General features: G+C 38.3%; 1 protein-coding gene and 1 pseudogene across 3 annotated transcripts in view; both read left to right on the top strand.

Annotated features, from left to right (window-relative positions):
• The window catches only part of LOC143735223 (uncharacterized), a 395,094-nt pseudogene that overhangs the window by 72,680 nt on the left and 295,799 nt on the right, over positions 1-26,615 (top strand). The window lies entirely within an intron of this gene.
• Positions 1-26,615, top strand: part of LOC143734907 (uncharacterized) — a 328,536-nt gene that overhangs the window by 40,173 nt on the left and 261,748 nt on the right. The window contains exons 9-10 of one of the 2 annotated variants that reach the window (XM_077225248.1): positions 17,537-17,581; positions 17,713-18,654. The exons of the other annotated variant lie outside the window; for it this stretch is intronic. Coding sequence (XP_077081363.1) covers positions 17,537-17,581; positions 17,713-17,756 — 89 coding nt within the window. The 3' untranslated portion in view covers positions 17,757-18,654. Of the gene's footprint in view, positions 1-17,536; positions 17,582-17,712; positions 18,655-26,615 lie in introns of those variants that run through there. 2 annotated transcript variants of the gene reach the window in all.

Below are 26,615 nucleotides of genomic sequence, written 5' to 3'. Positions count from 1 at the left end.
TTTTCAAAGTGTGTCCTCCATATGTTCCCGTTTTGAATGGCCAATTCTTACTGGTGTGGTCTATAGAGTGTGTTCCAATTGTTCCAAAAGTTACTGGTATTTATTGACTCCTCCATTGCTTGAAATAGTTGTTCTGTGTGTTCTTCCTTTTTTACTCTTTTAGTTTGTTTTTACAGTCTAAGGGTTTCGTGATATTGATTGCGGAGTTCTTCATTGTCAGGATCTCTGTGTTTTTGATTTGAAAGATTTCGTACCGTTGTTCGGATATTTTTGCACTCACTGTCAAACCACATTTCTTTGGTGTTTTTTGGTTTCCTTTTTGATGATTTATTTTTCAAATTGCACATGGATGCTGATTGGTTGAATATTTTGATAATGTCACTAAGTGCCAGATTTATGCCTAATTTATTTTGTGAATATGTGTTCATTATGAATTTGTCCAATAATAATTTGATCGTTTGACTTTCTATTGCATTTTGGTAATTTTCTGTGCTGTTATTTGTCCACTTGTAGGGTGGTTGCAGCCTCAGTAAATGAGAGGGCTGTCTGTGCGATTCATTGCTATGAGTTTGTCTTAAATACAGTGTAATTTTACAGTGGTCTGACAGAGGTGTTTGAGGACTGACTGTGAATGCCCTGAGATGCACTGGGTCAATGTCTGTGATGAAGTAATCTACAGTACTGTTACCCAGGAAAGAATTAAAGGTGTAACAACCAAAAGAGTCTCCCCGTATACGACCGTTCACTATATACAGGCCCAGTGATCGACAGAGCTCTAGGAGGCTTTTCCCACTCCTGTTTGTGTATTTGTCATAATTGTTTCTGAGGTGGTATGAGGGCAGAGAGTGGCTGGTGTTTGATATATTTGTCTCCCTGTGTATTGACAAAGTCTGGTTCATTTCCAGTTCTGGCATTTAGATCGCCACACATTAACACATTCCCTTTTGTCTGGAAATGGCTGATCTCATCCTACAGGATGGAAAAGGTTTCTTCATTATAATAGGGAGACTCAGCTGGGGGAAGGTATATTGCACACAAGAATATGTGACGGTCTGTGGAGACGATGTCTTTGTGGATATTTAACCAGATGTTATTTTTTCCGATTTCTATAGCTGTGATTGAGTCTATGAGGTGTGCTCTATATATCATATCAGCATTCCCCCTAATTCCATGCCCTGAGTCACCCCTCTTAGTATCGTTGATGGTAAAACTATTTCCCTAAATCCAATTGGGCAGCCAGTGGACAAATCTCTTACATTCCATGTTTCCTGTAGTATTATAATGTCAGAATTCAGAATTTCTTTTTTTAAAGTCCGAATGTTGCCAAAAACAGAGGACCTCAGTCCTTGAATATTCCAACATGTGACTTTCAGGGAATATGAGCTCATTAAATAATCATATTTGTTATTTCAAAACAAGACAGACATCAGTATATTGAATTGACAAATCAAGAAGAATATTATATAAAATATTATGATCCAAGAAATTAAGTTAAATGTATAAATTAGGTAAAATAAATATTAAAAAGATATCATATTCATATTATATATAGGCTATATATACATATACATACCCACACACACACATACTATACACACACACACACACACACATATATATATATATATATAATTTTTTTTTTAAATACAATTTTTTTTTAAATAATGAGGTTTCTAAATATCTGATAAAATGAGTATAAAATAAAAATAAACACATACCCATGCATACTTTTTTTTTTCAAGAATAATAAATGTTTCTAAGAATCTGATTTTAAAATAAGTAGAAATAAAACACACTCGCACATACACACATACACACTCATACATTCATTTTCTTTACTCACTTTTTCTCTTTTTTTTTTTTTTGTGAGTCACTAACCCATGAGGTGTGAGCACAGCAGAGTCAGCATGTGCTGGATGTTTGTGAGGTCTCTGGATGGAGATGATGCCGGCTGGCTGGGGACTGTGCTGGGGCTGCAGTGGGTCAGTGATCGGCTGGCTGCTTCAGCGTAGCTCCGGCTTTCCGGCTGCTGCTCCTGCTGATGTTCATGTGGATGAGAAGGCGGGGGGGCTGCAGGCCTGGTCATGCAGTGTGTTCCAGGGGGGAACACAGAGCCTGTTGTGGGGTTCCTCCGGTCAGGGCTGAAGTGGTGGAGGGGGTGGTGTTTTGAGGGGTGTCCCTGCAGTGGCTCTATGGGGTGTCCATGAGGTCGCTGCAGTACGCTGGAGCTGCGGTTGAGTGCAATGTCCTTCAGGGTTTTGGCAAAGATGGGGACTGCCCTTCTGTGGAGGTGGACATGGTCGTACAGGCTGCTGAGATTCAGTGTGGGGTGCTGAGCCAGGTGTACGTTGGGCTTTAGGGCACAGTCTCTGGATACTCTAGCATTTATATGCCTGATGGTGTCTGGGTGGAAGTCCGAGCGCAGTAGTAGGGTGGAGAGGATGATTTTGGAGTTGGGGAAGTTGGAGGATGCCTTCTCTGTCACATTTATGAGAGCTGTAGCTACTCTCTCTCGCTGGGCTCTGAGGTCGTTGGTGCCGGTGTGGATGATGATGTGGCTAGGGGAACCCAGCTGCTCTTCACACAACAGCTCCAGGGCCTTCTGTGTGTTTGGGCACCATACTTTTTTGACGTTTTTTCTTGGAAACAGTCTCTTTTAATCGATAAACTTGCCATTGGAGTCCATGAGGAGTATAATCTGAGGCTGTGATTGGCTGTAGGAGTCAGATGCAGGAGGGCTGCTGGGCCGGGTCTCTGTGCTCGCTGGAGAAGGAGTCTCCTCTGAGCTCTGCTGTTCTCCTCTCGGTGTCGGCTGCTTCTCCACGGCTGACAGGTGTATTATGTGGGACTCTCTGTCCTCTCTCAGCTTTCTCAACTCTTCCCTCATTACAGACAGCTGATTGCTGTACTCCTCTTCCTGTTTTTTCATTTCTTGAGTTTCTTTCTTAACCCTTTGACGCGTACGATCACACCGGTGTGATCAGTCTTGGCTGGTCCCTGGAGCGTACGATCACACCGGTGTGATCAGTCTTGGCTGGTCCCTGGAGCGTACGATCACACCGGTGTGATCAGTCTTGGCTGGTCCCTGGAGCGTACGATCACACCGGTGTGATCAGTCTTGGCTGGTCCCTGGAGCGTACGATCACACCGGTGTGATCAGTCTTGGCTGGTCCCTGGAGCGTACGATCACACCGGTGTGATCAGTCTTGGCTGGTCCCTGGAGCGTACGATCACACCGGTGTGATCAGTCTTGGCTGGTCCCTGGAGCGTACGATCACACCGGTGTGATTGGAACGTTCAGTGAATCACGTGATCAACTGTTAAATTCAAAATTTCAAACTTTTGCTTTTACTGCTTTCCCGCTTTGACTGGCACTGAGCCAGACGTGCACAGCTCTCATCATTATCACAACTGTTCAGTGTATTTTAATGTTTATTTTAGGTTTCATTCACTTTAAATTACATCACACAATAACAAATATATAGTTTATTATTGCACACTAATATTTATAACAACAAAATAACCTTTTAAACATGATGTAATTAATATTTTTTCGAGTAAAACACACCTTGTAGAGAAAACGGCCTTTTCACACAGCAAGCGTCAGCGACGTGTGAGCAGCGCATATTTTTTCCGGCGTGCGTGCATGTTAATCAATGAGTGGATTCACACCAGGAGCAGGAGCAGCGCGTGAGATGCAGTGAAGCGGGGGTTACTGTCATATATTTCGGGAGACATGGATGATCTTCCATGTTGTAAATCCAGCAGGCTCTGAGTCCAACTCTCCATCAGTGTTGTAAACAAATAATGGCGGCGCCCATAGCCCGTATATCTTACCGATCAACTAACATGATCTTTTTTTTCTCTAAGTATTAAAACCACATTAGGAGTTCCCTTACATATATTTAACGATGTTAATAATTACAAGTTTGTAAATATTTTGTATAATAAATTAAAAAAGATTTGAACTGTCATGCATTGCGAGTCTTTTTTTCCCGCTGACAAATGATGTAGAGCTGACGTCACCGTTACCTCACACTCGCCTTTGTTCTAATTTAAAGACACAACTTAAATCAAGCTCACCAACTTCAGAGAAAATGACAGAACATTTATATAAAAGACGACAACTGACAAATGAGGAAATTGAGGACATTTTTTTTTAATTCTGATGAGGAGATTTTTGACAGCGAGGCAGAGAGTGACAGCGATGAAGATCTTCCCCCAAACCTTGAAGCTCTTGACAACATTGCAGATGAAGAGACGACACCAGTCCCAAATGAGGCAGAACTCATTATTATGGAAGGCAACCAACCTTTTTAATCCTCCTGGGCCAGGCAATTTTGACAACCAGCTGTGTGGTGTGCAAAATCCACCAGAATCACCCAGTGAGGTCAATTGTTTTAAATTGTTCCTCACAGAAGATGTCATGGGAGAAATTGTGGAGGAAACAAACCGCTATGCCTCTGACTTGCAAGAAAGGGAAATTAAAGGAAAGCTGGTTAAATGGGTTCCAACAAATATCCCTGAAATGTACACATTTTTAGTGGCAGTTCTCTTAATGGGGGTGATAAAAAAACCATCACTTCTTGATTACTGGAGCACAGACCCCATGCTCTTGACCCCATTTTTTGGGTCTTTGTTCTCACAGGATCGCTTCCTTCTGCTCCTCCGCTGTCTTCACTTCGCAAACAATGCGACAGCAGTTTCCAATGACCCGCTGAAAAAAATCAGACACATATTTACTGCTCTTACCTCCTCCTTTCGTCGCATTTTTGTGCCATACAGGGATCTGTGTGTGGATGAGTCTCTGATGAAGTGGAAAGGCAGGCTGGCATTTCGTCAGTTCATTCCATCTAAACGGCACAGATTTGGGGTCAAGTTTTTTGTTTTGTGTGATGTGCTCACTGGTTATGTGGAGGACATGATAATTTACACCGGATCTACCACTGACATCCAACATTACCCAGGACTTGGGATTTCTGGGTCCGTTGTGATGATACTTCTAGCACCTTACCTAAAAAAATGTCATGTTCTTTATGTGGACAACTGGTACAGTAGTCCCACACTTTTCCAGCACCTCTTGTCACTTGGCACTGGAGCTTGTGGGACTGTGCGCGCAAACAGGAAAGGGATGCCAAAGTTCACCTGTAAGATGAAAAAAGTGAGGTGGAATTCAAAGAGAATGGGTCACAGATGGCAGTAAAATGGCACGACAAGAGGGATGTTCATGTCCTTACTACAGTCCACCCAACTGGAATGGCAGCCACAGGGAAGCTTGATCACATCACTGGGCATCCAAGGATCACAAGCCAGTCTGTGTGCTGGAGTATAACGAAAAGATGGGGGCAGTTGACAAAGCTGATATGATGACTGGTTTCCATGAATGCACCAGAAAGTCTACCAAGTGGTACAAGAAGATATTTTTGCATGTACTTGACACTGTTTTACTCAACAGCCACATCGTCTACCGGCAAATTACTGGTGAGAAATGGATACAAATCATCTAATAATAAATATAAACAAGATAAAAAGTGATAACATTTTTAATGTAATCTAAAGTGTTAACAAATTCACAATAATAAACAGACCACACTGTCACATACTATTCTATTCTCCTCACTCCCTCCCTATTGATGTGCTCTACTATGAGTAGGAAAGGAAATCACCTCCCTACAATTCAGGACGAACCTGATGAGAGGGCTGCTGGAGGAGTACAGCACATTGCGCGGTCCAACCAAAGGAGGGTGTCCTGCCTTAGACACTCCTCTGCGCCTTACAGCCAGGCATTTCCCATCTGAAGTCCCTCAGACCACTTCCCAGGGCTGCAAGACCAGGCGGCACTGCAAGGTCTGCCTCTCCAGCACACGCAAGGGCAAGCAGAGGCGCCTCACCAAGCACATGTGTGTGCCATGCAACACTCTCTTGTGTGCTGTCCCATGTTTTGAGGAGTACCACACACTGAAGCATTATTAAGCCTGTAAAAAGTCAGAGTATATTAATAAATTTATGATGATACTATTTTAATTATTATTTATTGTAATTATATTATTAAGTATAAAGGTATGTATAATAGTTTGTTTTAAACAAAAACATTTATCAAAAGTCAGAGTATATTTATAGAATTTTTGTTTGTTTGTTTATGATACTATTTTGATATTCATTGTAAATATATTTGTTATCTGTTTTGTAATTATATTAGTAAGTATAAACGTATTGTGTTAAAAAAAACATTTAACTTACATTAAAATAGATTTAATAAATCATACATGAAATGTGTACATTTTGTGATTTCTTTTTAACAAATGTCATACGTTTGAATTCTATGAATAATGCTAAACTTATACTATACATATATCTCACTAGCAAGGCAGAGAAAAGCTACATGGTATGACATCATTAAAGGGATAGTTCACTTTAAAATGAAAATTCTGTCATCATATACTCACCCTCAATTTGGTTCAAACCAGGCCCGGCTCCACGGGGGGGCCACGGTGGGCCTGGCCCACCCAATCAGAAGCTCCACCCTGGCCCCACACCACATAACAGCCAATCACAAAATTGGTGCGATATTCAATTCAGCTCGAGATACGTTATTTTCTATTTTCTACCCAACCCCCTCCTTTTTTTCCCTCCGAGACAGACTTAGCTCATTCACTTCGCAACCTTTGAGGTAAACGGACGTGCTGAATTATGAAGCAATATAACGACAGTAACAGCCAATGAACTTTATTAGAAGAACTATTACAATTAGTGAACTTGATTACCACACTCTAGTAGCCTAATAAAACATAAAATGCACAGATTTCTTGTTCCGAAAGGACAAAAGAAAACTACTTCAGGTCTCCAGGACACAGCTACCTCCTCATCCATTTGCGGCAATGAGGTCGAAGAAATGGATGAGTCGAGTTCATCAGCAGCTTCTGTTGGTGTCAAAAGCACAAATACACCCACTCAAAGATGCAGCAATTCTGTCCCAAATGATTTAAACAGGGAAAATCCTTACCAGCCGGTTCTGAAATCGTACCCCCGAACTCTTTTTGGAGGGAGAGAGAGATGCTTTTCGGCCGCTTGGTATCAGTCACGGCCGTGGCTTGAATATTCTGTAGATCGCGATGCATGCTTTTGTTTTCCGTGTCGAGTGTTCGGTGTTGCTTTCTCTGAAAATGACACGTTCGTTTCGACAGGTTTTCGAAACTGGAAAGCAGCATTAGAACGTGACCGCGGTCTTCAAAAACATGCGTGCAGTCAAGCTCATTTACAAGCCTCTACCTCATGGACAGAGTTTTGCCGCCGACAAGTGTCGGGGGAAACCGTAGCATGTTTGCTCGGCCCACAACAGATAGAAAAGAATCGCTATTACATAAAAAGCATGGCAGGTGTTGTGAAGTTTTTAGCAGTCAATGAGCTTCCACTACGCGGGGATTGTGAAACATGTGACAGTGAAGAAGATTGCATAGCTGCGGGGCTTTTTGCCAAGTTGTTTAAATACACGTTGGAAAAAGATAAATACCTCGCTGACATTACATCAGGTATCCCACAAAATGCAAAGTACACTTCCAAAACCATCCAGAATGAAGTGATTGAAATTTTGGCATCCATGGTTCTGAAAAAAATAAAACAGAAATATGACACTGCTGATTTAGCTGCATTCTGTTTAAAAAGTGATGGCACAAGGGATCGGTGCAACACGGAAAATTTGTCCGTTATAATTCGTTTTGTGTGCAATGGTGTGCCAGAGGAACATCTCATTGGCTTGTTAGAACTCCAGCAGCTTGATGCAGATTACATCACTACTGAAATATTACAACACTTGTCTGAAACAGGATACAGTGCTGATAATATAATGAGCCAGTGTTATGATGGAGCATCAGTGATGAGCGGGGTGCGAGGTGGTGTTCAGGCTTTATTACAACAAAGGTTGGGCAGGCATATCCCCTACATCCACTGCTATAATCACCAGCTTCACCTCACTGTCATGCATGCGATTCAAAGTGAACCTTGTGCCAAAAGATTCTTTGACTTGTCAGGCTCCCTGCACTCTTTTTTCAGGCATCATTTTGTCTCTCAGAGATACAGTTGCCCGTATCTCAAGAGGCTGTTGGAAATCCGCTGGACAAGTCATTATGAAGTCACAAAATGTGTTGTGGATAATGAGGAAGTAATTCTTAACATTCTTTTTAAGGTTTCCAATGATGACAATGCATCAGTTGACCTTGCAAAAGAAGCCTCTGGGCTTCTCTCTCAGCTGAAGCGACGCCATTTTTTTAAAATTGGCAAATTTCTGATACATCTTCTCGCCATTTTAAAACCAGCAAATGGCATCCTACAATCTCACCATGTTGATTTGTGCAGTGCAGCTGAAGTTGTGCAGGGATGTCTTGGTGCACTGAAAAATCTCAGAGAAAATGAAAGTGAATTTCAGCAGTACTGCGCTGACATGTCTACTGTTGAGCCCTCACCAAAACGTCAACGGACTGTGAATCCCTCCTATGGTGACTCTGTCATTTTTTCACCTTTAGGGCAAGAAGGGCAGTCAGGTTCTGAATGTGCCACTGCAGCTCTGAGACGACAGATGTTGAACATACTAGATACAGCTGTATCAGAGATAGAAAACAGGTTTTCCACGAAGAATTTGCAGCTGATGCACGCCCTCTCAGGTTTAATGCCAAAATCTAACAAATTTCTTGACATCCAGTTGCTTGAGCCTCTCTGTAGTCTTGCAGGGGTTGCAAAAAATGAACTCCAGAATGAAATTCTTGTTGCCAGACCAATGCTGTCCAAAAAACTTCCATCTGATGCTGAATGTTCTGCTGTTTGCAAACTCTTGCAGGAATACAAAGATGCATTTGCAGGTCTTCATAAATTGTATGTATCTGCTATGGTCATGGGTGTCTCTACTGCTTCATGTGAGAGCTCATTCTCTACTCTGGCAAGAATTTTGACACCATTCCGCCGAACAATGCTTCATGAGAGGAAAAAAAACCTTGTGCTTTTAGCTCATGAAAAAGCAATAACACATGAGCTGGACATGGATGAGTTTGTAACAGAATTCTCTAAAATGAGTAGAAAGCTAATGCTGTAAATATTATAGTTATATGAGTAGACCTTTTTCAAGACCTGCCCTGTTTTCCTCAAATCTAAAGTTACTAAACTAATACAAGATCTGTTGTGTGGTTAAAAAAAAAAAAAAAAGATTCTAAATATAGGCCTACATAAGATTGTAAAAATAAAAATGTAAATAATAACAATGGCCAAAAATCTGACGTGAGGATAATTCTTAAGAAAAACTGATTTTCAGATCAAATTTCTATTTTTAGTTTGTCACAAGTTTGTTTTAGTTGATGTAAATAGTTATTTTAAAATACCTGCCCTTTTTTTTAAAATCAAATCTAGTTATTTAATTGATACAAGATCTATTAAGGGGTCAAAACAATATTACAAATGCAAAAAAAAAAGAATGTAAAAATAAACATGTTAAATAGCCTATGTTTATATATATAAAGTTACTAAATAGTTCCAAAAAAAAAATATTACAAATGAAGAACATGTTAACATTTTTAGTTAGTAATAACAAGTTTGTTTTAGTTGATGTAAATAGTTATTTTAAAATACCTGCCCTTTTTTTAAATCAAATCTATAGTTACTTAATTGATACAAGATCTATTAAGGGGTCAAAAAATATTACAACTGCAAGAAGAGAGACTGTAAAAATAAACATGTTAAATATGTTTATATATATATATATATATATATATATATATATATATATATATATATATAAAGTTACTAAATAGTTCCAAAATATATACAAAAAAATATTAAAAATGAAGAACATGTTAACATTTTTAGTTAGTAACAAGTTTGTTTTAGTTGATGTAAATAGTTATTTTAAAAGATCTGCTCCTTTTTATCAAATCTATAGTTACTTAATTGATACAAGATCTGTTAAGAGGTCAAAAAAATTACAAATGCAAAAAGAGAGAATGTAAAAATAAACACGTTAAACATGTTTATCTATATATATATATATATATAAAGTTACTAAATAGTTCCAAAATATGTTAAATAGTCGTCCCGTATACCCCCCCCCTCCCTCCCCCTCCTCCTCCTTCTGACCGGCCCACCTGGAATATCACTTGGCCCACCTTTCATCTCATATCTGGAGCCGGGCCTGGTTCAAACCTGTATGAATTTCTTTCTTGAAACACAAAAGAAGATATTTTGAAGAATGTCAGTGACCAGACAGTTAACTGGAGCCATTGACTTCCATAGTATATATTTTTTCCTACTATGGAAGTCAATGGCTCCAGTTATCGGTCTGGTTACTGACATTCTTCAAAATATCTTCTTTTGTGTTCAGCAGAAGAAATAAATTCATACAGGTTTGAAACAAATTGAGGGTGAGTATATGATGACATAAACAAAACAATATTAACCATAGTCGGTACACGCTAACAAATTATTTGAGAGGTTTTGAATAAAAAATAAAGCGAAACATTCAAACTACTCACCTGCAGACGGTTATCCATCGTGTGCGCCATTGTGACTGCGAAATGTCACGTGACAAGGTTCATGCGTCTCCATGGAAATTAGAACGCGATTGATTGCAAAATAACGGTCGCAGAAAAAAACTCACGCCAGGCTGCAAGTCTGACTATTTTAGAACGTAAGTGCGAAAGGGTTAAGCATTTCGATTTCTTTCCTGTAATCAGGGGCGGATTGGCCATCGGGAATACCGGGAACACCGGAAACAATCCCGAACGGCCGGTCCATTTCAGGCCGAAGACCGGCCGGTGGTCTAATGGTGCGTTCACACCGGACGCGAATAGCGCGTCAGGCGCGAGTGATTTCAATGTTAAGTCAATGCAAAGACGCGTTACGCGCGTAAAAAATTCCTGCGGCGCGAATGAGGCGTAGAGCGCGGCGCGGTAGACGCGAATTCGCCTCATTCGCGCGTCAAGTTCGCGCGAATGGCGCGAAAGTTTTTTTTTTTTTTTTTTTTTTAATGATACGCGACCGGCCTAACCGGCCGCTTAGTAGTGCCTGCAGCGGAACGCTGTGTGTGTGTGTGTGTGTGTGTGTGTGTGTGTGTGTGTGTGTTTGCACACACACACACACACACACACAGCGAGCGGCCCCTCTTAACTTGGACTGATCCTCGTTTTTCCTGACATCCGATTGGCTCTAACTAGGCGCCGATCAAAGGAGTTTACTTTTGCTCATGTTTAGCGGGTTTGTGTGAATGCAATGCAACAGAGACGGACGGTAAAAATGGCGAAAAGAAGGAGAGATTACTGTCTATGGAAAGAAGAGAAAGAAATGGGTGGGGCCGAAAAAATAAGAATTAAAAAGAAAAGATAATTGGCACAAGAGGCAGTTAAATGCACCAAATTAACAGACCTTTTCCGTAGTGGAAAGAGTGCTGTGGCAGCCGGAGGTGCAGATGATGAACCCAGCAGCATGGACAGGACAGGTGCACGATTAGGGATATATTAGTGATTTATTATACACTGAAATTGTTTATATTTGCATTTAAATATAGGCATTTATTACATGGCTTGGTAGAATTCCAATGTAGCATGCGGTGTTATGTAAGGGTTAATGCCCGACGAGGTGTCCATTGTCAGGTTTTAATGGACGACGGCGAGGTGTGAACCGGCCGACGCGCAGCGGAGGACGGTTGCCTCCGCCGAAGTCCATTAAAACCTGACAATGGACACCTCGGAGGGCATTAACCCGCTTATACCATGGTCACTTGTCAAATAAAACATGTTTAAAACATTAATTTATATTTGAATTAGGCTAAATATAGTTTTTTACAAATAATAAATAATAACTTGCCTGACGGTTTATTTAGCAACCGGAGATATTTATAGTCCGCTCAGCTTGTAGAACCCTTCAGGTTCAAAAATGCATTTTTTTTCATGAAACACAAAGGTAGGCATAGTTATTTGTTTATTACACATAAAACAATTAATCAAAATACAAAAACAGAGCAGCAGCGGTGTAATTTTCAAAGCTGGAGTCCATTTGTTTTTGAACAATAAAGTCTCTGAGTGTATTTACTGCCCATTTCGAATTTTTTTTCATGTTGATCTCATCTTTTTCGTCTTCTATTTGATTCAATTCTCCCGGTGTTATCTCTTTGTGTCGTTTCTCCGTTTTATTTAAAATTTTTCTTTCTTCAGCAGCATCCCAGTCGTCAAAGTTGTCATATTCTCCATAAATGTTAAAAGAAATAACGAAGTCGCTCATTGTTGTATTAGTAGGCTATGTAATATCTAACTAACGTTAGATGTTTGTTTTGATAGAGCAAATTGTTAACGGATACTTTGACTGCATGTTGCTATGGTTACTCACAGTTGTTGTAGGCAGCGCATTTATTTATTAATTTCGAATGGTAAACAGGCAGTTTCACCAGAACTACTTTACTAGGTGTCCTCTATCACTTTTTAACGGACACCCTGCAGCCAATCAGAATCGAGTATTCACCCAGACCATGGTATAATTCTTGATAACAGACCGCTGTTAAGTATAACACACCGTTGCCATGAAACACATTTTGGTTTTGGCTCAATTATTAAAAAAATAATTAAGTTAGATTCATCTTTCTTTTTACACAAGCAACAGACACATCTCTGCTACAAATGAACACTTAAAGTTTTTTTCTAGGACCTACCATTTTCGTACAGTTGCACTGAAAGTGACAGAAATCTAAATGTTACAACTTACCCCATATGCGGGGTTAATTGTAACAGACAGAGGGGTTAGTTGTAACACTTGTGTGAAACACACATCATTCAGTACTATTGTATCTGTATATTTTGATATTGTTTGTGCATCTGTATAGATAGATATCCATACGTCCATCTCTAATCCAATCATCATTCTGTTATGGATCAATATCATGGATAGAGATATAGGAAAGGGCTGCACAGTTTTGCAATAAATAAATAAATAAAATCATCAAATATTGTAATTGCAATTGAATTACATTTGTGTGTGGCAGCTGCATGTAAAATTATTATTTTTAATAATAATAACAGTAAAAATAATAAAAACGAGCTTAAAATAAAATTTTAAATGGTTTATTGCATTAAAAACAGGCTAAACAAGTGATCAATGCATAGTAAACTAAAAAAAAAAAAATAATTCCAACATTGTTTGTGGAAGTCCAACAAAGTTAAATATATAAATAAATACTCAAACCTGAAACGTTGTGTGGCTCCCGTTTTCATTTGATTATCATTGTACACTTGGCGGCTTAGTTGTAACACTGTGCTACAACTAACCCCGCTGTGTAAAAAATATTTTAAGCCTAGCTAACAGTTGCTAGGAGTTGCTGACATGTTTCAAAACGGTGCTATGTTTTAGCCAACAAGACAGTGATTAATGTCAGATAAAGTTAGATTCGGGGAGGTACACACCACACTCAGAAACCGAAAAAAAACTATGATGAAAAAATGTAATTGCATAGTGTCAAAACACTCTTTGTCCAGTATCTTCACGAAATCTTATCAAAACTTTCCACAAATTCGCGGGAGAGCGTCTTCTGGCAGCAGGAGAAAAAGAGCGGAAACACACCCCGCTTGATCCTGACTAACTATGTAAAAGGTCCGCGTTACATTTAACCCCGCGTTAGGTTGTGCCCCGCGCTCCCCTATTTTCTTTAGCGGAAGCAATACAATCGTTTTTAAATCAATACACTGCTTTTTAAATCAATATTTTGTGTGAAATTTTTGATTTATTTGGTAGGTAGACATGTAATAAGCGGGATGATGTATAGTGAGGCAGTTGCTACAGCGAATACAAACGCTATAACAACCGCCTCACTATACATTATCCCTTACATATATTATATATAGATATATTATAAACAGCAGTTTGTCGTCACACACAGACAACATCCTTCTATAAGCAAGGAATCTCTGTATGTCTGTATATGTATATTAGCTGTTAAGGTCAGTGTTGGAGAGGGACAGGTTGATGATGACCCCTGCAGTCATATTGATGAGAAGGGGGAGGAAGGAAAACTCCAAGAGAAAGAAGAGCTGGAGGATGAGGAGAATGGAACCAGCACAAAAACAAGGACAGGTACAGGGGCAGAGTGCAGGGCTGGGTACTAGGCAATCATATTATGCATAGGTAGAAAATGTATTATTCTTATTATTATTCTCATATTTATTACTGATGTTCTTCTCATGTTCTTCTCAGCTGTACAATCAGTAAGCAGAGGCAGGGAGAGTTGAAAGTGAGGACACACACACAAATCTCTATTTTATGGGACTGCATTGTAGTTTTTGAGTATCTGAGTGGGTATTTGGTAGTATTTGTAACTATTTTATCACTCTGACTGACTGTACACATGACATGCTGGTTGTTAGCAGTATACTGTGACTTATGTGTTCGAGATTAGATGGACTAGTCCTCTCCCTGGTCCAACTAGTCCTCTCCCTCGACCATCTAGTCCTCTCCCTCGACCATCTAGTCCTCTCCCTGGTCCATTTCATCCGTGACAACAGCTCTTACTCTCCTTTGAACAGCACCACGCATTCTTACTCCTCTTCCCCTACCTCTCCTTCTCCCTTGTTCTGGTCCAACTAGTCCTCTCCCTGGTCCAACTAGTCCTCTCCCTTGTCCATCTAGTCCTCTCCCTGGTCCATCTAGTCCTCTCCCTGGTCCATCTAGTCCTCTCCCTGGTCCATCTAGTCCTCTCCCTGGTCCATCTAGTCCTCTCCCTGGTCCATATAGTCCTCTCCCTGGTCCATCTAGTCCTCTCCCTGGTCCAACTAGTCCTCTCCCTGGTCCATATAGTCCTCTCCCTGGTCCATCTAGTCCTCTCCCTGGTCCATCTAGTCCTCTCCCTGGTCCATCTAGTCCTCTCCCTGGTCCAACTAGTCCTCTCCCTGGTCCATCTAGTCCTCTCCCTCGACCATCTAGTCCTCTCCCTGGTCCATATAGTCCTCTCCCTGGTCCATCTAGTCCTCTCCCTGGTCCATCTAGTCCTCTCCCTGGTCCATATAGTCCTCTCCCTGGTCCATCTAGTCCTCTCCCTGGTCCATCTAGTCCTCTCCCTGGTCCATCTAGTCCTCTCCCTGGTCCAACTAGTCCTCTCCCTGGTCCATCTAGTCCTCTCCCTCGACCATCTAGTCCTCTCCCTGGTCCATATAGTCCTCTCCCTGGTCCATCTAGTCCTCTCCCTCGTCTAACTTGTCCTCTCCCTCGACCATCTAGCCCTCTCCCTCGTCTAACTAGTCCTCTCCCTCGTGCAGACATTTTCTTTCTTTTTCTGCTCCTCTGTGTTGTTATGTGTTGCTTTGAACAAAACCAATCCAAAGACGGCCTTTTTATTGTGTATGTTCATGTAATGGAAAGTCTTCAACACCTGGCTATGTCTCTGATTGAGATTGGAATCAGCTATTTCTTACTCTAATTATCAGTAATTTAAAAATGCTTATCAGCTGTTTGAATATATTTTTTAAATATTTGTTTCAATAATTTTGAGCTGATATTGTTGCAGAAGTAGATGCTTTATACTGTATCTATGGTTTGGAACAATAGGTCTTAATTTCTGTCATGCTGCGTTTAAGCATTTGTAAAAAAGACTATAAAGATCCATGATTTTGGTATTGGGTATGCTTATATGTAAAGAAAATGTAGGCATTCTAGAAATGTGTTAATTGACTGCATTTTGTGTGAAAACAACATGAATTGTGTTAATGGTATGGTCACAACAGACAGATGTTGTGCTAATTGTGTTTAGAGTTTTGAAAATGTGATTACAGATTGGACAAAAGGTTGTTAGCAATTGAAAAAAACTGTAAAACAACATTTAAAAAGCAAAAAATCAGGAGCTCATTTTCTTGCTGCTGCTGCTGAACGGAATTCTCTCTCTCTCTCTCTCTCTCTCTCTCTCTCACACACACACACACACACACACACACTCTCTCTCTCTCTCTCTCTCTCTCTCTCTCACACACACTCACTCTCTCTCTCTCTCTCTCTCTCTCTCTCACACACACTCACTCTCTCTCTCCCTCTCTCTCTCTCTCTCTCTCTCTCTCTCTCTCTCACACACACACACACACACACACACACTCTCTCTCTCTCTCTCTCTCTCACACACACTCACTCTCTCTCTCTCTCTCTCACACACACAAACACACACACACTCACTCTTTCTCTCTCTCTCTCAATTAAATTTCAATTTCAAATTAGCTTTATTAGCATGACTGTGTAACACAATGTTGCCAAAGCATCAACATATTATATATATAAATAATAAAACAAACAAATAAAATATGTAACATTGCAAATATATAGATAAATAAAAATAATCTATCTTAATAGATAAATAAATACAGAATAAATACAGTGGGTCACTCCAGAGAATTAGCTGTCTCTGGCGTTGTGTATAGCTAGCACATATTTAGCCGCTAGTGTAGCTGTACTATCATCTTCTCCAAGTAAGAAGGACATTTTTTCAGTGTCACACAGTTAAAAGAATGACGGAATCAAGGTTTCAAATCTGGACAGAAAAGTTTCTCTTATACTGGTATATTTGGGACAGAAGAGCAGAAAGTGTTCCTCATCCTCTATGTGCTGTAGATCACAGTGTCTACAGATCCTCTGCTCTCTCTCTCCATGTTTGTCCATGTCTTCCTCTCTCTATCTCTAGATCATGGTCACTTAATCTGTATTTGGAGAGGATTTGTCTTTCTTTAAAATGTTTAATAAATAGATAACTGGCCAATTTAGTGGTTCTATTGAGGGTCGAGTTACATTGGAGTTTATTTTGGAGGTCAAAATGTGCTTTTAGTGACTCATCATGGGTGTCTTTTAGATTTGTGTGTATTTCTTTAACAATAGTTTTGGGGCTGTAGCTGTAGTCAGCGGGGGGTGTAGTCTGATGGAGGAGGTGAAGAGCGAGTGTGTTTAGAGGATGAGGTTCTGCTGAGCTTTCATTGGCGAGGAGGGCTTTATATTGGACTGACTCTGGATCAGACTGATGGAGGTGATGCCAGAACTGAACACATCTCTTCTAGATCTCGATGTTCAGCGGGTACAAGCCTAGCTCAGCCCTGCAGGCGGCAGTGGATGTGTTTCTATGAAACCCTAAAATATAGTGCTGGTCCCCAAATTTCACATCCATATAAAAGAATTGGTTTTATTATTGAATTATATAATTTTATCCAGGTTTTAATGGGTAAGTTTAAGTGGCCACATCGTGATTTTATAGCATAAAGAGCCCTCCGAGCCTTTTCACTCAGTGTTTTGACAGCCAGACCGAAGCGTCCCGAAGCGCTGATGTCGATGCCCAGATAGCTATAGCTCGTGCTGTGCTGCAGGACCTGGCCTTTATACGTGTACTGGTGTTTGTGTTCCTGAGATCTGGCCTTCTTCTGGAACACCATGACTCTGGTTTTGTCCAGATTGACGGTCAGGGCCCAGTCGTGACAATACTGTCTCATTTTCTCTCTCTCTATAAAAGCAAAGCTTTCCTTTAATATGATCTGTCTCGTGTGTTTTCTTTCAGAATCCACTGATAACAGAAATAACCCAGAGGAGGAAAGTGTGAGAAGTATGTATCCAGTGTAACATTAACATTATCATCATTAATAATAAATCAAAATCAACTCTCCTTATTATAGTGTATATATATAAAAGCAAAGATTTTCATTAATATGATCTGTCTCATGTGTTTTCTTTCAGTAATTAACCCAGAGGAGAATGTGCCTTTGAGGAGTGTTCCCTGACTCTGGACGGTGACATTATTAACATTCAAAATCAATAAAAATCAGATTTCTCCTCATGTGAGCCTCTAAACCCCCGTATGAAGGAGATCTAGCTGTGATTGTGATGTTGAGCTGTGCAGAAACAACAGGATAACATACAGATATATTTCATGTACTATGTTCTGCATTCTGATCTTTAGACTAACTTTCATCTTTATTTCATCCTCTAATGTAAATCTAATCAAAATCTCACATTTTATACCTGTTACTCAGTGCATATAATGCATACTGGATAAACCACTTACTGTTTCTGCAATTATTAGCCAAAATATCTGATGAGAAATATCATGACTATATAAGAAGAATGTGTGTGTGCTAAACCAGTATTTCTCTGACTAATGTGTGTTTGTATATAACCAGCATGTTTAATCCTGAGCTTTAGATACTTTAACAGTCTCTTCACTTCTAGAAGTTTCTAGAAACAATTTAATTCAAGAAGTTTCCGGTGTGAGTTTGACTGTTCATCTCTGTGTGAAAACTGATGTGACGCTGTTATTGCAGAAATTATCTGCACATTTATATTACTCGAGTATTATTTTGCCTTACTCTATTTTCTTATATTATAATCTGTCTTTTTTGTAATACATAATTGCACTTATATTTTTATCACTCTAAATTTTGTATTATCTGAAGTGAATCTGCCCATCTGTGTCTCTCAGATCAGATGTGAATGTGAAACTCTGATACTCAAGATTATGTTCACTGTTGTGTGACATTATTGATTTCTGATTGTTCTTTATTTCATTTTATTAGAGAAGCTTCAGCTTGAATATTTTGTATTTGCTGATTTGAGCCGGACGCACAGCGTTCATTTCATGCTGTTACTGAATAAAACAATAAAAATAAACCAAAAAAAAAAGTCTTGAGGCTTTTGTCTGGTTTATGCTCATCCTGATCCTCCAACCCAGTCTCATATAAAAATGTACCCTGACTACGTTGGTCCAAAGTGCAAAACGTAGAGGGGTTACAATAATGGCCCTTGAATTGTATGACTGTTACATTTTTTTTGCTTATTCTTTTCTTATTGTTTTCCGTCCGAGTCACGTGACTTTCAAGATTCCGGCTGTGAGAACAAAAAACATGGCGGACATTTCTTTCATTTTTACTGAAAAAATCAATATTTTGAGTTAGTTTCTGCATAAAAATAAGTTTTGATTACATTTCTATCGAGAAATATGTATTTTATTTTCATAATATTCACTCAGTGAATGTACATAATCACTCGCTTGCTCGTTGTTGCGAATATTTTTCAGATCTCGCCAGAATAATGTGAAACTGAAACGTTTTGGTTGCTATATATATGGACGCTGCTATCGCCATATTTTACTTTATTATTTACCTTTTAGACACAATATCGTCAATATTGTTTGTTTTCCCTTTATTTCGCCGACTAGAATTTCAAAATGAAAGAGTCTCAATGCAACAGACAGCGATGATTTCTTGACTGAAATCCGCGTTTTGAAGGAATCACTTTCTCCTTTCCCGAATGAATCAGCCGTTTGAACGAATCAGTTGAATGAATGAATCCCTCAACTCACTTATTAAGACCGTGTCTTGCCGCCGCCTACTGGCGGTTTTAGTTTCATATTTAAAGTACCCTTTAATCAAAACGTTAAAATTAGAAATCATTTCATGTTTAAATATTGATTTTAAAAAAATATCATAGCTTTATTTATGCAATTGTAAATGGAGTGTAAATATATTAATGCCGCTTCTGTCACCTCATCGATTTCATTTCATTCAGGTAAAACATTTTACAACCAAACAGATTATTACGCGAAGATAGGACTACTACAAAGTATAACATTATCCGTTTTTGGACATATACATTAATTTATAGGCTACATTAAATAAGCTTGGCCACAGTTTATGAAATGAACCCCACCCCGCGGTAATGTGTATTGCGCAGTGGTGTGCAAACTCGACTTGAAAAATGCCTTTGCCTGCCTTAGACACTGTCAGTTAACCAGTTTAAACATGCTTGCAGAAATATACATTTGATTACATTTTGGAGAACAGACAGAAGAAGATCCGTCGAGTGCATTTGATCGTTGTTTGTGTTCAGATGTTCAGTAGCGGTCATGAGCGCGAGCACACGTGAAGAGTTAACTCTTTCTTCTCTGTCAATGGTTCCCTTTACATGCCTTTGAATGCAAAACTCTGCAGAGTCACTTTATTTCGACATTGTCTAATAATCCAAATGTAGTTATAGTTTTCCTTGTGGTTTGTTGTGGTTTTCCTGTCACGAAACCTGAAGACCGAAAAATAAAGCAGCAGGACTAGACGATTCACTTAAGCGGCAGAACACTTGTTCAGACTATTATTGCTCTTTTATTTTGCACTTTTTAAAAAAGGTTCTTTATGTTTAGCCTAATTAATAGTTAATTGTTTTATTTGCAATTTAATATAAATATTAATTTGCTGTTAATAATAAAGAAAACTGCTTTATAATGATTAAAAAAGGTTGTTTAAGTTTAGCATTCATAGTTCATTATTAATATTTACAATTTAATACAAATGTTAATTTGTTTATTTGTTAATAAAGAATACTGCTTTATAATTATTTATTTCCATTGTCATTTACAAGCTATAAGCTATTAAACCTTGGGGGGGGGGGATCGGTTAACCGCCAAACCGCGAGATTTGTTGCTTCTTCACCGCGGTAAGAAAAAATCCCATACCGTCACAGCCCTAGGCACACGTACAGATTAGATGTGTCCATGGTTTATGGCCAACCAACCGCCCGGAGCCAGTCTAGCCCTGGCAGCATCGCGGGGAAACATATTCAACCCACTTGGACTTTTGCACCACGAAAACAAACACTTGTGTCCCATGATTGTCTCTCTCATCTACTACGCAATATCACAGTTTGACATGTCTGTCACTGGAAAGATCCACGTTGTGTCATGAATAATTAAGAGACAGTGTCTTCTCATAGGATATGAAAACTCAGTCTCATTAATAATTATGAGACACCGATGAGTCATCAACGCATTCACAGTGGACACGATGAAGATTTTATTAAGTTTTGTATTAAGTTTTATTTGCAGTCTGTATTATTATTTAATTAATTGGTCAAATGAAATGACAGTGTATGAATATGTAATAATGCAATGTATAAACTGTTAGGCAAGCAGACAAAATTGTAAATTCACACAAAATCACATAAGGCAAATAATGATAATAATTACATTTTAACATATAGGCCTACATTGAAGAACTGTTATGATAAAAAAATCATTAAATTCTAATTAATTATGATAATTTTATTTATAATTAATTATTATTAATACGTTAAAAGGCAGATATTTATGTTATGTTGTTGATAACATTACGTTGTTTCAACGTACAGATCTTGTAAACAATTAAACGTTGATTTAGAAGTGTTTTGTTAACCTTTTTCAACCATTTAGCATTAAACGTTATTTCAACGTCATTATTTGAATCATATTACAACGTTGAAGGTCGGTCATGTGCCGGCTAGGTATATTAATTTATCTTTAGTGAAAGCTGAATGCCAATATGAAAATGTTCCATACTTTATCCAGGCTCTCTAGTCTCTACTGCTTCGCGCGATCTTGACGTTATGACGTATCCCCCTCCCAAAGTCAAACAATATTATTGGTCGAGATTGCCTCAGCCGTATGATTCGTCCAATGATTGTACAACATTCAATTATTTGAATCTGCGCGCCCTTTCTTGATATCTAAAGCACAGAGACTAGAAAAACAATAATGGTGTTTGTTTACACGTTGTGTAATGTTTCAACCATTTTAATGTCTTCAATTACTTCACCCCCAGTTTACCAAAGCTCAAGTTTATGCTACAAGAGCCTTGGTTGAACTCGAGCCCCAAAATAAATTCCTAGTCTTTAACACATTGCTCACCTATTGTAAATTAAAAATATATAGCACCCCATTGTAAAACTTTATTCATGTGGCTGTTTGTTCCCATCAACCGAGAAAATTGTGGAGTGGCCTAATGATTTCACTGCAGTGATGGCCTTGAATTTTGCTGAATATAGATTGACTTTGTGTCTTAATGCTTCAACGTTTTTAAAGTGGATTTACAGCCTTTACTTTTAAATTGAATCACATATTTTCTTCTCAAATAAGCATATGAGATACATGTGTCAATATAGTATATGGTCAGAAAAACACTGTCAGGGCAGCATTTCAAACAGACAAAAAGGACAATGTCACCCTTAAAAGCCAAGCCAATAGAGGACATAATATCAGCACACAAGATTCAAGAGTCCTTTCACACCAACAGGCAGACAGGCATTAGGAGGTTAGTGTCCAGCATTCTTGAGCCTGGTTGTCTTGCGGAAAAACTGTCCCAAAGCATGATGATCCGAGACTTGAGGCTGCAGCACCGTCTTGCCAGACAGCAGCAGCTGGAACAGTGCACGGGGTGGGGTCTGAAAATGTTTCCACTCAATTTTTTCTCTGGCACTGTTACATTCCCTCTTCAGTCTAGGGGAAAAGAGGGACTAACAATAAATGAAAGATTTAAAAATAATAAATGTTAGAAATCTCCTTTTCCTCTATCCCAACTCTATCTGTGTTTCACTTTTATATTTAACAGATTTACACAACACCCTTTGAGTTTTACCTGATCACAAAAGGAAATTAAGAGAGAATGATTAAGTAGTTTTTATTTTCTTGAAAAGAGGCCAACAAAGGCTTGCTCAATATATTTACAAAATAAGCAAGAAACAGTAAACAGATAAACAAGTTTAAATAATAACCAAATCGTCAGGAGAGGGCCAGGCCAAAATAACAAACAAAATGGAGGCTTCCTAAAGTTTAAACCCAATTAAATTTCCTAACAAAAAGAAGATGAAATCAAAGACAATTATCTTACCTCTCTCCCTGACTAACAAAGAATAAACAGGAGAAAAGTTCAGGATACTCCAAACAAATTGGCACCCGTCTCCCTACACGGTTGAACACGGTTAAACTCACACAGTCTAAGAGCTCGTGGTACTCAAACACAGATCACACAGATAAGGTTTAACAACATGTAACACCACAACGTCTGGGATAGCCGAAGAGGGATTCCTCCTGAACACTGTGTCTTTGGTGCTTTATACCCACTCCTGTTAATCAGTGCCAGCTGCAGGTGATTTGGGTGTGCTGCATGGCAGAGAGAGAGAGAGAGAGAGAGAGAGAGAGAGAGAGACACACAGAAGGAGGGGAGAAAACATCGCCAGCACACAAACTCTAAGTATTACGTCATGGGACGTAACAGGCACTTATGAAATTGTTACAGAACACTTCAGAATTGTAAACACTGAGTCAGTGGTACCTGACAGTAGAAACACTGGATATAGGATGCATAAACAATCACTGACTATTCTTGATTTAAGAATTTTATATTAAACTTAAGCTGTGCAATTATTTCCTGTACAATAACTGTATATTTAGTTACACTGTGCAACAATACCTCCTGCTGTATTCATCCATCTTTCAAGGCAATATTTTTAGATCTGTTTCTGTAGTATAACACACAGTAATTATTATGTTCCAATTTTTATTTACAGCATATCTGCATGAAAGGTAGCCTACATAGCTGTTTTTTTATTTTTAATTTATGTATATATTTTTTATCTATCACTCTTGTATCTGCACTTGTTGAATCTTAAGCTGATGTGGCCAGCAAAGTTTATCTTTGCTTCTGAAAAATAATATTTCTTAATATAAGAAAAAAATATCTGCATTGGTGGCAGGGGACTTGGAAGTTTTACATTTACTCTGTATTTAATAAGTGTGAGGTGCTAACCTAACCCTATACATTAATGGTAATGTAGATATATTGGATAGTTGCTTTTATTTACTATAAAACATTGTTTATATAAAGTGAACTCCTTGAATTAAAAGTATGTAGATATATGGATAGTTGTGTTTAATTACTATAAAAGTATGTTTATTCAAAGTAAACCTATACATTAATGGGAAAAGTACGTAGATATATTGGATAATTGCTTGTAATTACTATAAAAGTATGTTTATTCAAAGTAAACCCCATACATTAATGGGAAAAGTACGTAGATATATTGGATAATTGCTTGTAATTACTATAAAAGTATGTTTATTCAAAGTAAACCTATACATTAATGGGAAAAGTACGTAGATATATTGGATAATTGCTTGTAATTACTGTCAAATATTGTTTATATAAAGTAATGACTATAAAAAAAATATGGCTTTGCAAGCTATTATAATGTGATCTTATTTTTTCTACAGTTCAAAAAAAAAAATTTAACAGGAATTTAATATTAATAGATTTGATAATCCCATAAAATAAAAGCCTAAAGCTTTTAAAATACGGTATTTTAAGTAATGTTATGTAATTTTTTGTGTTTTACATCTAAAAATCTGTACTTTGATGGGGAGTTCTTGTGGATGTAATTGATAATGTTATGAATTTACCAAAGAATACTGTGTAAAAACAGAAGACTTCATTTAATTGTATAATTGTAAGGTATTTCTGCAATAATTTCCAGTTTATATGCAGATTTATTCATTTGTTTAACGTTCTACATAATTTTTTTAATGAGATTTTCTTTTCATTCTACAGCAGTGGAACTGTAAAAATACAGAAAATGTTTACAGTAAATATTTGTATTTTAAAAAACAGAATTATTCCGTAGAATAACTTAAGGTCTTTTACTGTAATATGACGGTAAGTGTTTGGCAACTTTGCTGCCAGACTTTTTACCGTTTTTTTACATGTATTTACCTTAAATTTAAGGTTTCACAGTAAAAAAACACATAGTCGTCTTAATTTTAAATATGTGATTTTTTTTGTATTTTTACATAGAATTTAATGTAATTTAACATTCAAGCCAATTAAACAAAAGGACAATCCTGTAAAAAACTATAATTTCTCCTTATATGAATTTACAGATTATTACTTTTATTTTATGGTTAATGTTTTTAATAAAAGTTTTTTTCTGTATTTTAATGACATTTACACGTAATGTTAAAAAAACAGAAAATATCTGCAAAATAATACAGAATATTTCTGTGAAAAAACTTTTTTTTTACGGTGCATTTTAACCACTAATTATTCAATTCTTCTGCCTTTGGAAGTTGAGCATTTCCTCAACATAGTCTTGAGGAGAGATTCCCTGATATGATTGTAAAGCGCTTTGGGTGTACAGTAGTACATATTCATTCATTCACTCATAAACGATTCCTGGTCTTGTTTGAGAGCTGGCCAATCAAAGTATCTAGCAGACAAGCGTTATTGCCGAAATAATGGCAGGACTTCAGACGAGGAGTTTGAAGCAGGAGTTTTCTGTCGGAAGGATTCCCTCATGTTGGAGGCTGGAGCATGTATGTTAGACCCTATTCCGACTAAGCTACTGAAAGAAATACTTCCAGAGGTCATAGATCCTCTTCTTAATATCATTCATTCATATTTGTCACTAGGATATGTACTAAAAACTTTTAAGCAGGCTATTATTAAACATCTTTTTAAAAAAATGTAACTTGATCTTAGAGAATTAGTCAATAGGGGTTATACGGAGCGTCCAGCGTTCGAACCGGAATGCGGGTCTAAGCATTTCCGGTTTTCACTTCCGTACACATCTGCAGCTGTATCTGTTAGCAGGTAACTGTTCATTTTGTGTTAATTTTCGCTTATTGTAATAAAATTCTTATTTCTGATCAAAATTTAGTGTATTTGTTTTAATTAAAATGTCACGAATGCTGAAATACCAGAAACGGGAACATCCGAACAGCAGTTTTTGTTGTGTGCCGATCTGCTCTGTGTCGGGGAAAATTAACTCTATAGGGTAAGTTTCCACCAGTTCCCAAAGGATCTGGGTCCGAAACATTAGGCGTGACAATTTAGTGATAAGGAGATACACCACTGTCTGCAGTCGGCATATTTTATGCCTGAAGACATCATTGAAGGGGGCCGACGCCGTTTGAAACCCGGGGCGATTCCGGTGTTGTTCGCCATTCTAACAATGTTTTAGAAATTTGAAACACCTGCCAGAGCAGCAGTCGGCATTAGACCTACAGTCAGATGGATTACCTAACATAACTGACGGTTGACCAGCATAAACACACAGGACATCGTAGTAATTATACTGTTGGCACAATAACCCAGTTGCTAAAATGCAGTCTTTGATTGTTTTAATTGTCTGCGAGCAAAAATAAAAGGCTAAACTACTGGTAGCAGCATACAAGTCTAAACGAACTACTGATAGTTAGCTAACGCTATATCGGGTGCCATTAGCAAAAGCTTACGTTACATAATTATACTAACTTACATACCTTCATAATTATTAATGAATGAGGAGGCGTTAAACTTGAATCCTTTATCTAACAAAGTACTCGGGGCTCTAGACGTCCGTTTGGCAATACGGTGTACATCTGAAATTGACAGTAAGGGTATAGCTCGTGTAAACACCGGCTATAAAAGGTCGCCATTACTACACTAGCTGTGTCCGAAACCGCTCACTCATTCACTAATCCCTATATAGTGTATGGCAGTTGTGTGCACTATATCTGCAAGGAGTGAACAAAATGAAGTGAGTGAATTCGGACGCTGACGTTTACACTGTGCGCCGGAGAGCTGGAGCTGTCGCAGAAAAGGCTTCGTCACACGTAGTGATAAAACTCCTTTTATCTTACATTACTTACTTTATAAAATAATATTAACAACAATAACAATCATAATGACTTTATTTTGTAATTATATATACCTCCGTGCCAGCTTTGTAGTTTCATCGATCGAAATTGTAACTCTCACGCTCACAGATGACGTGGTCGCTGAGCGCCCTCAGGCGACCGCTATTATATT

Source organism: Siphateles boraxobius, unplaced genomic scaffold (assembly GCF_051911475.1).
Source record: "Siphateles boraxobius isolate OS27281-9 unplaced genomic scaffold, OSU_SipBor_1 13, whole genome shotgun sequence".
Classification (NCBI taxonomy): Eukaryota; Metazoa; Chordata; class Actinopteri; order Cypriniformes; family Leuciscidae; genus Siphateles; species Siphateles boraxobius.
This window is presented reverse-complemented; position numbering and strand designations above follow the sequence as displayed.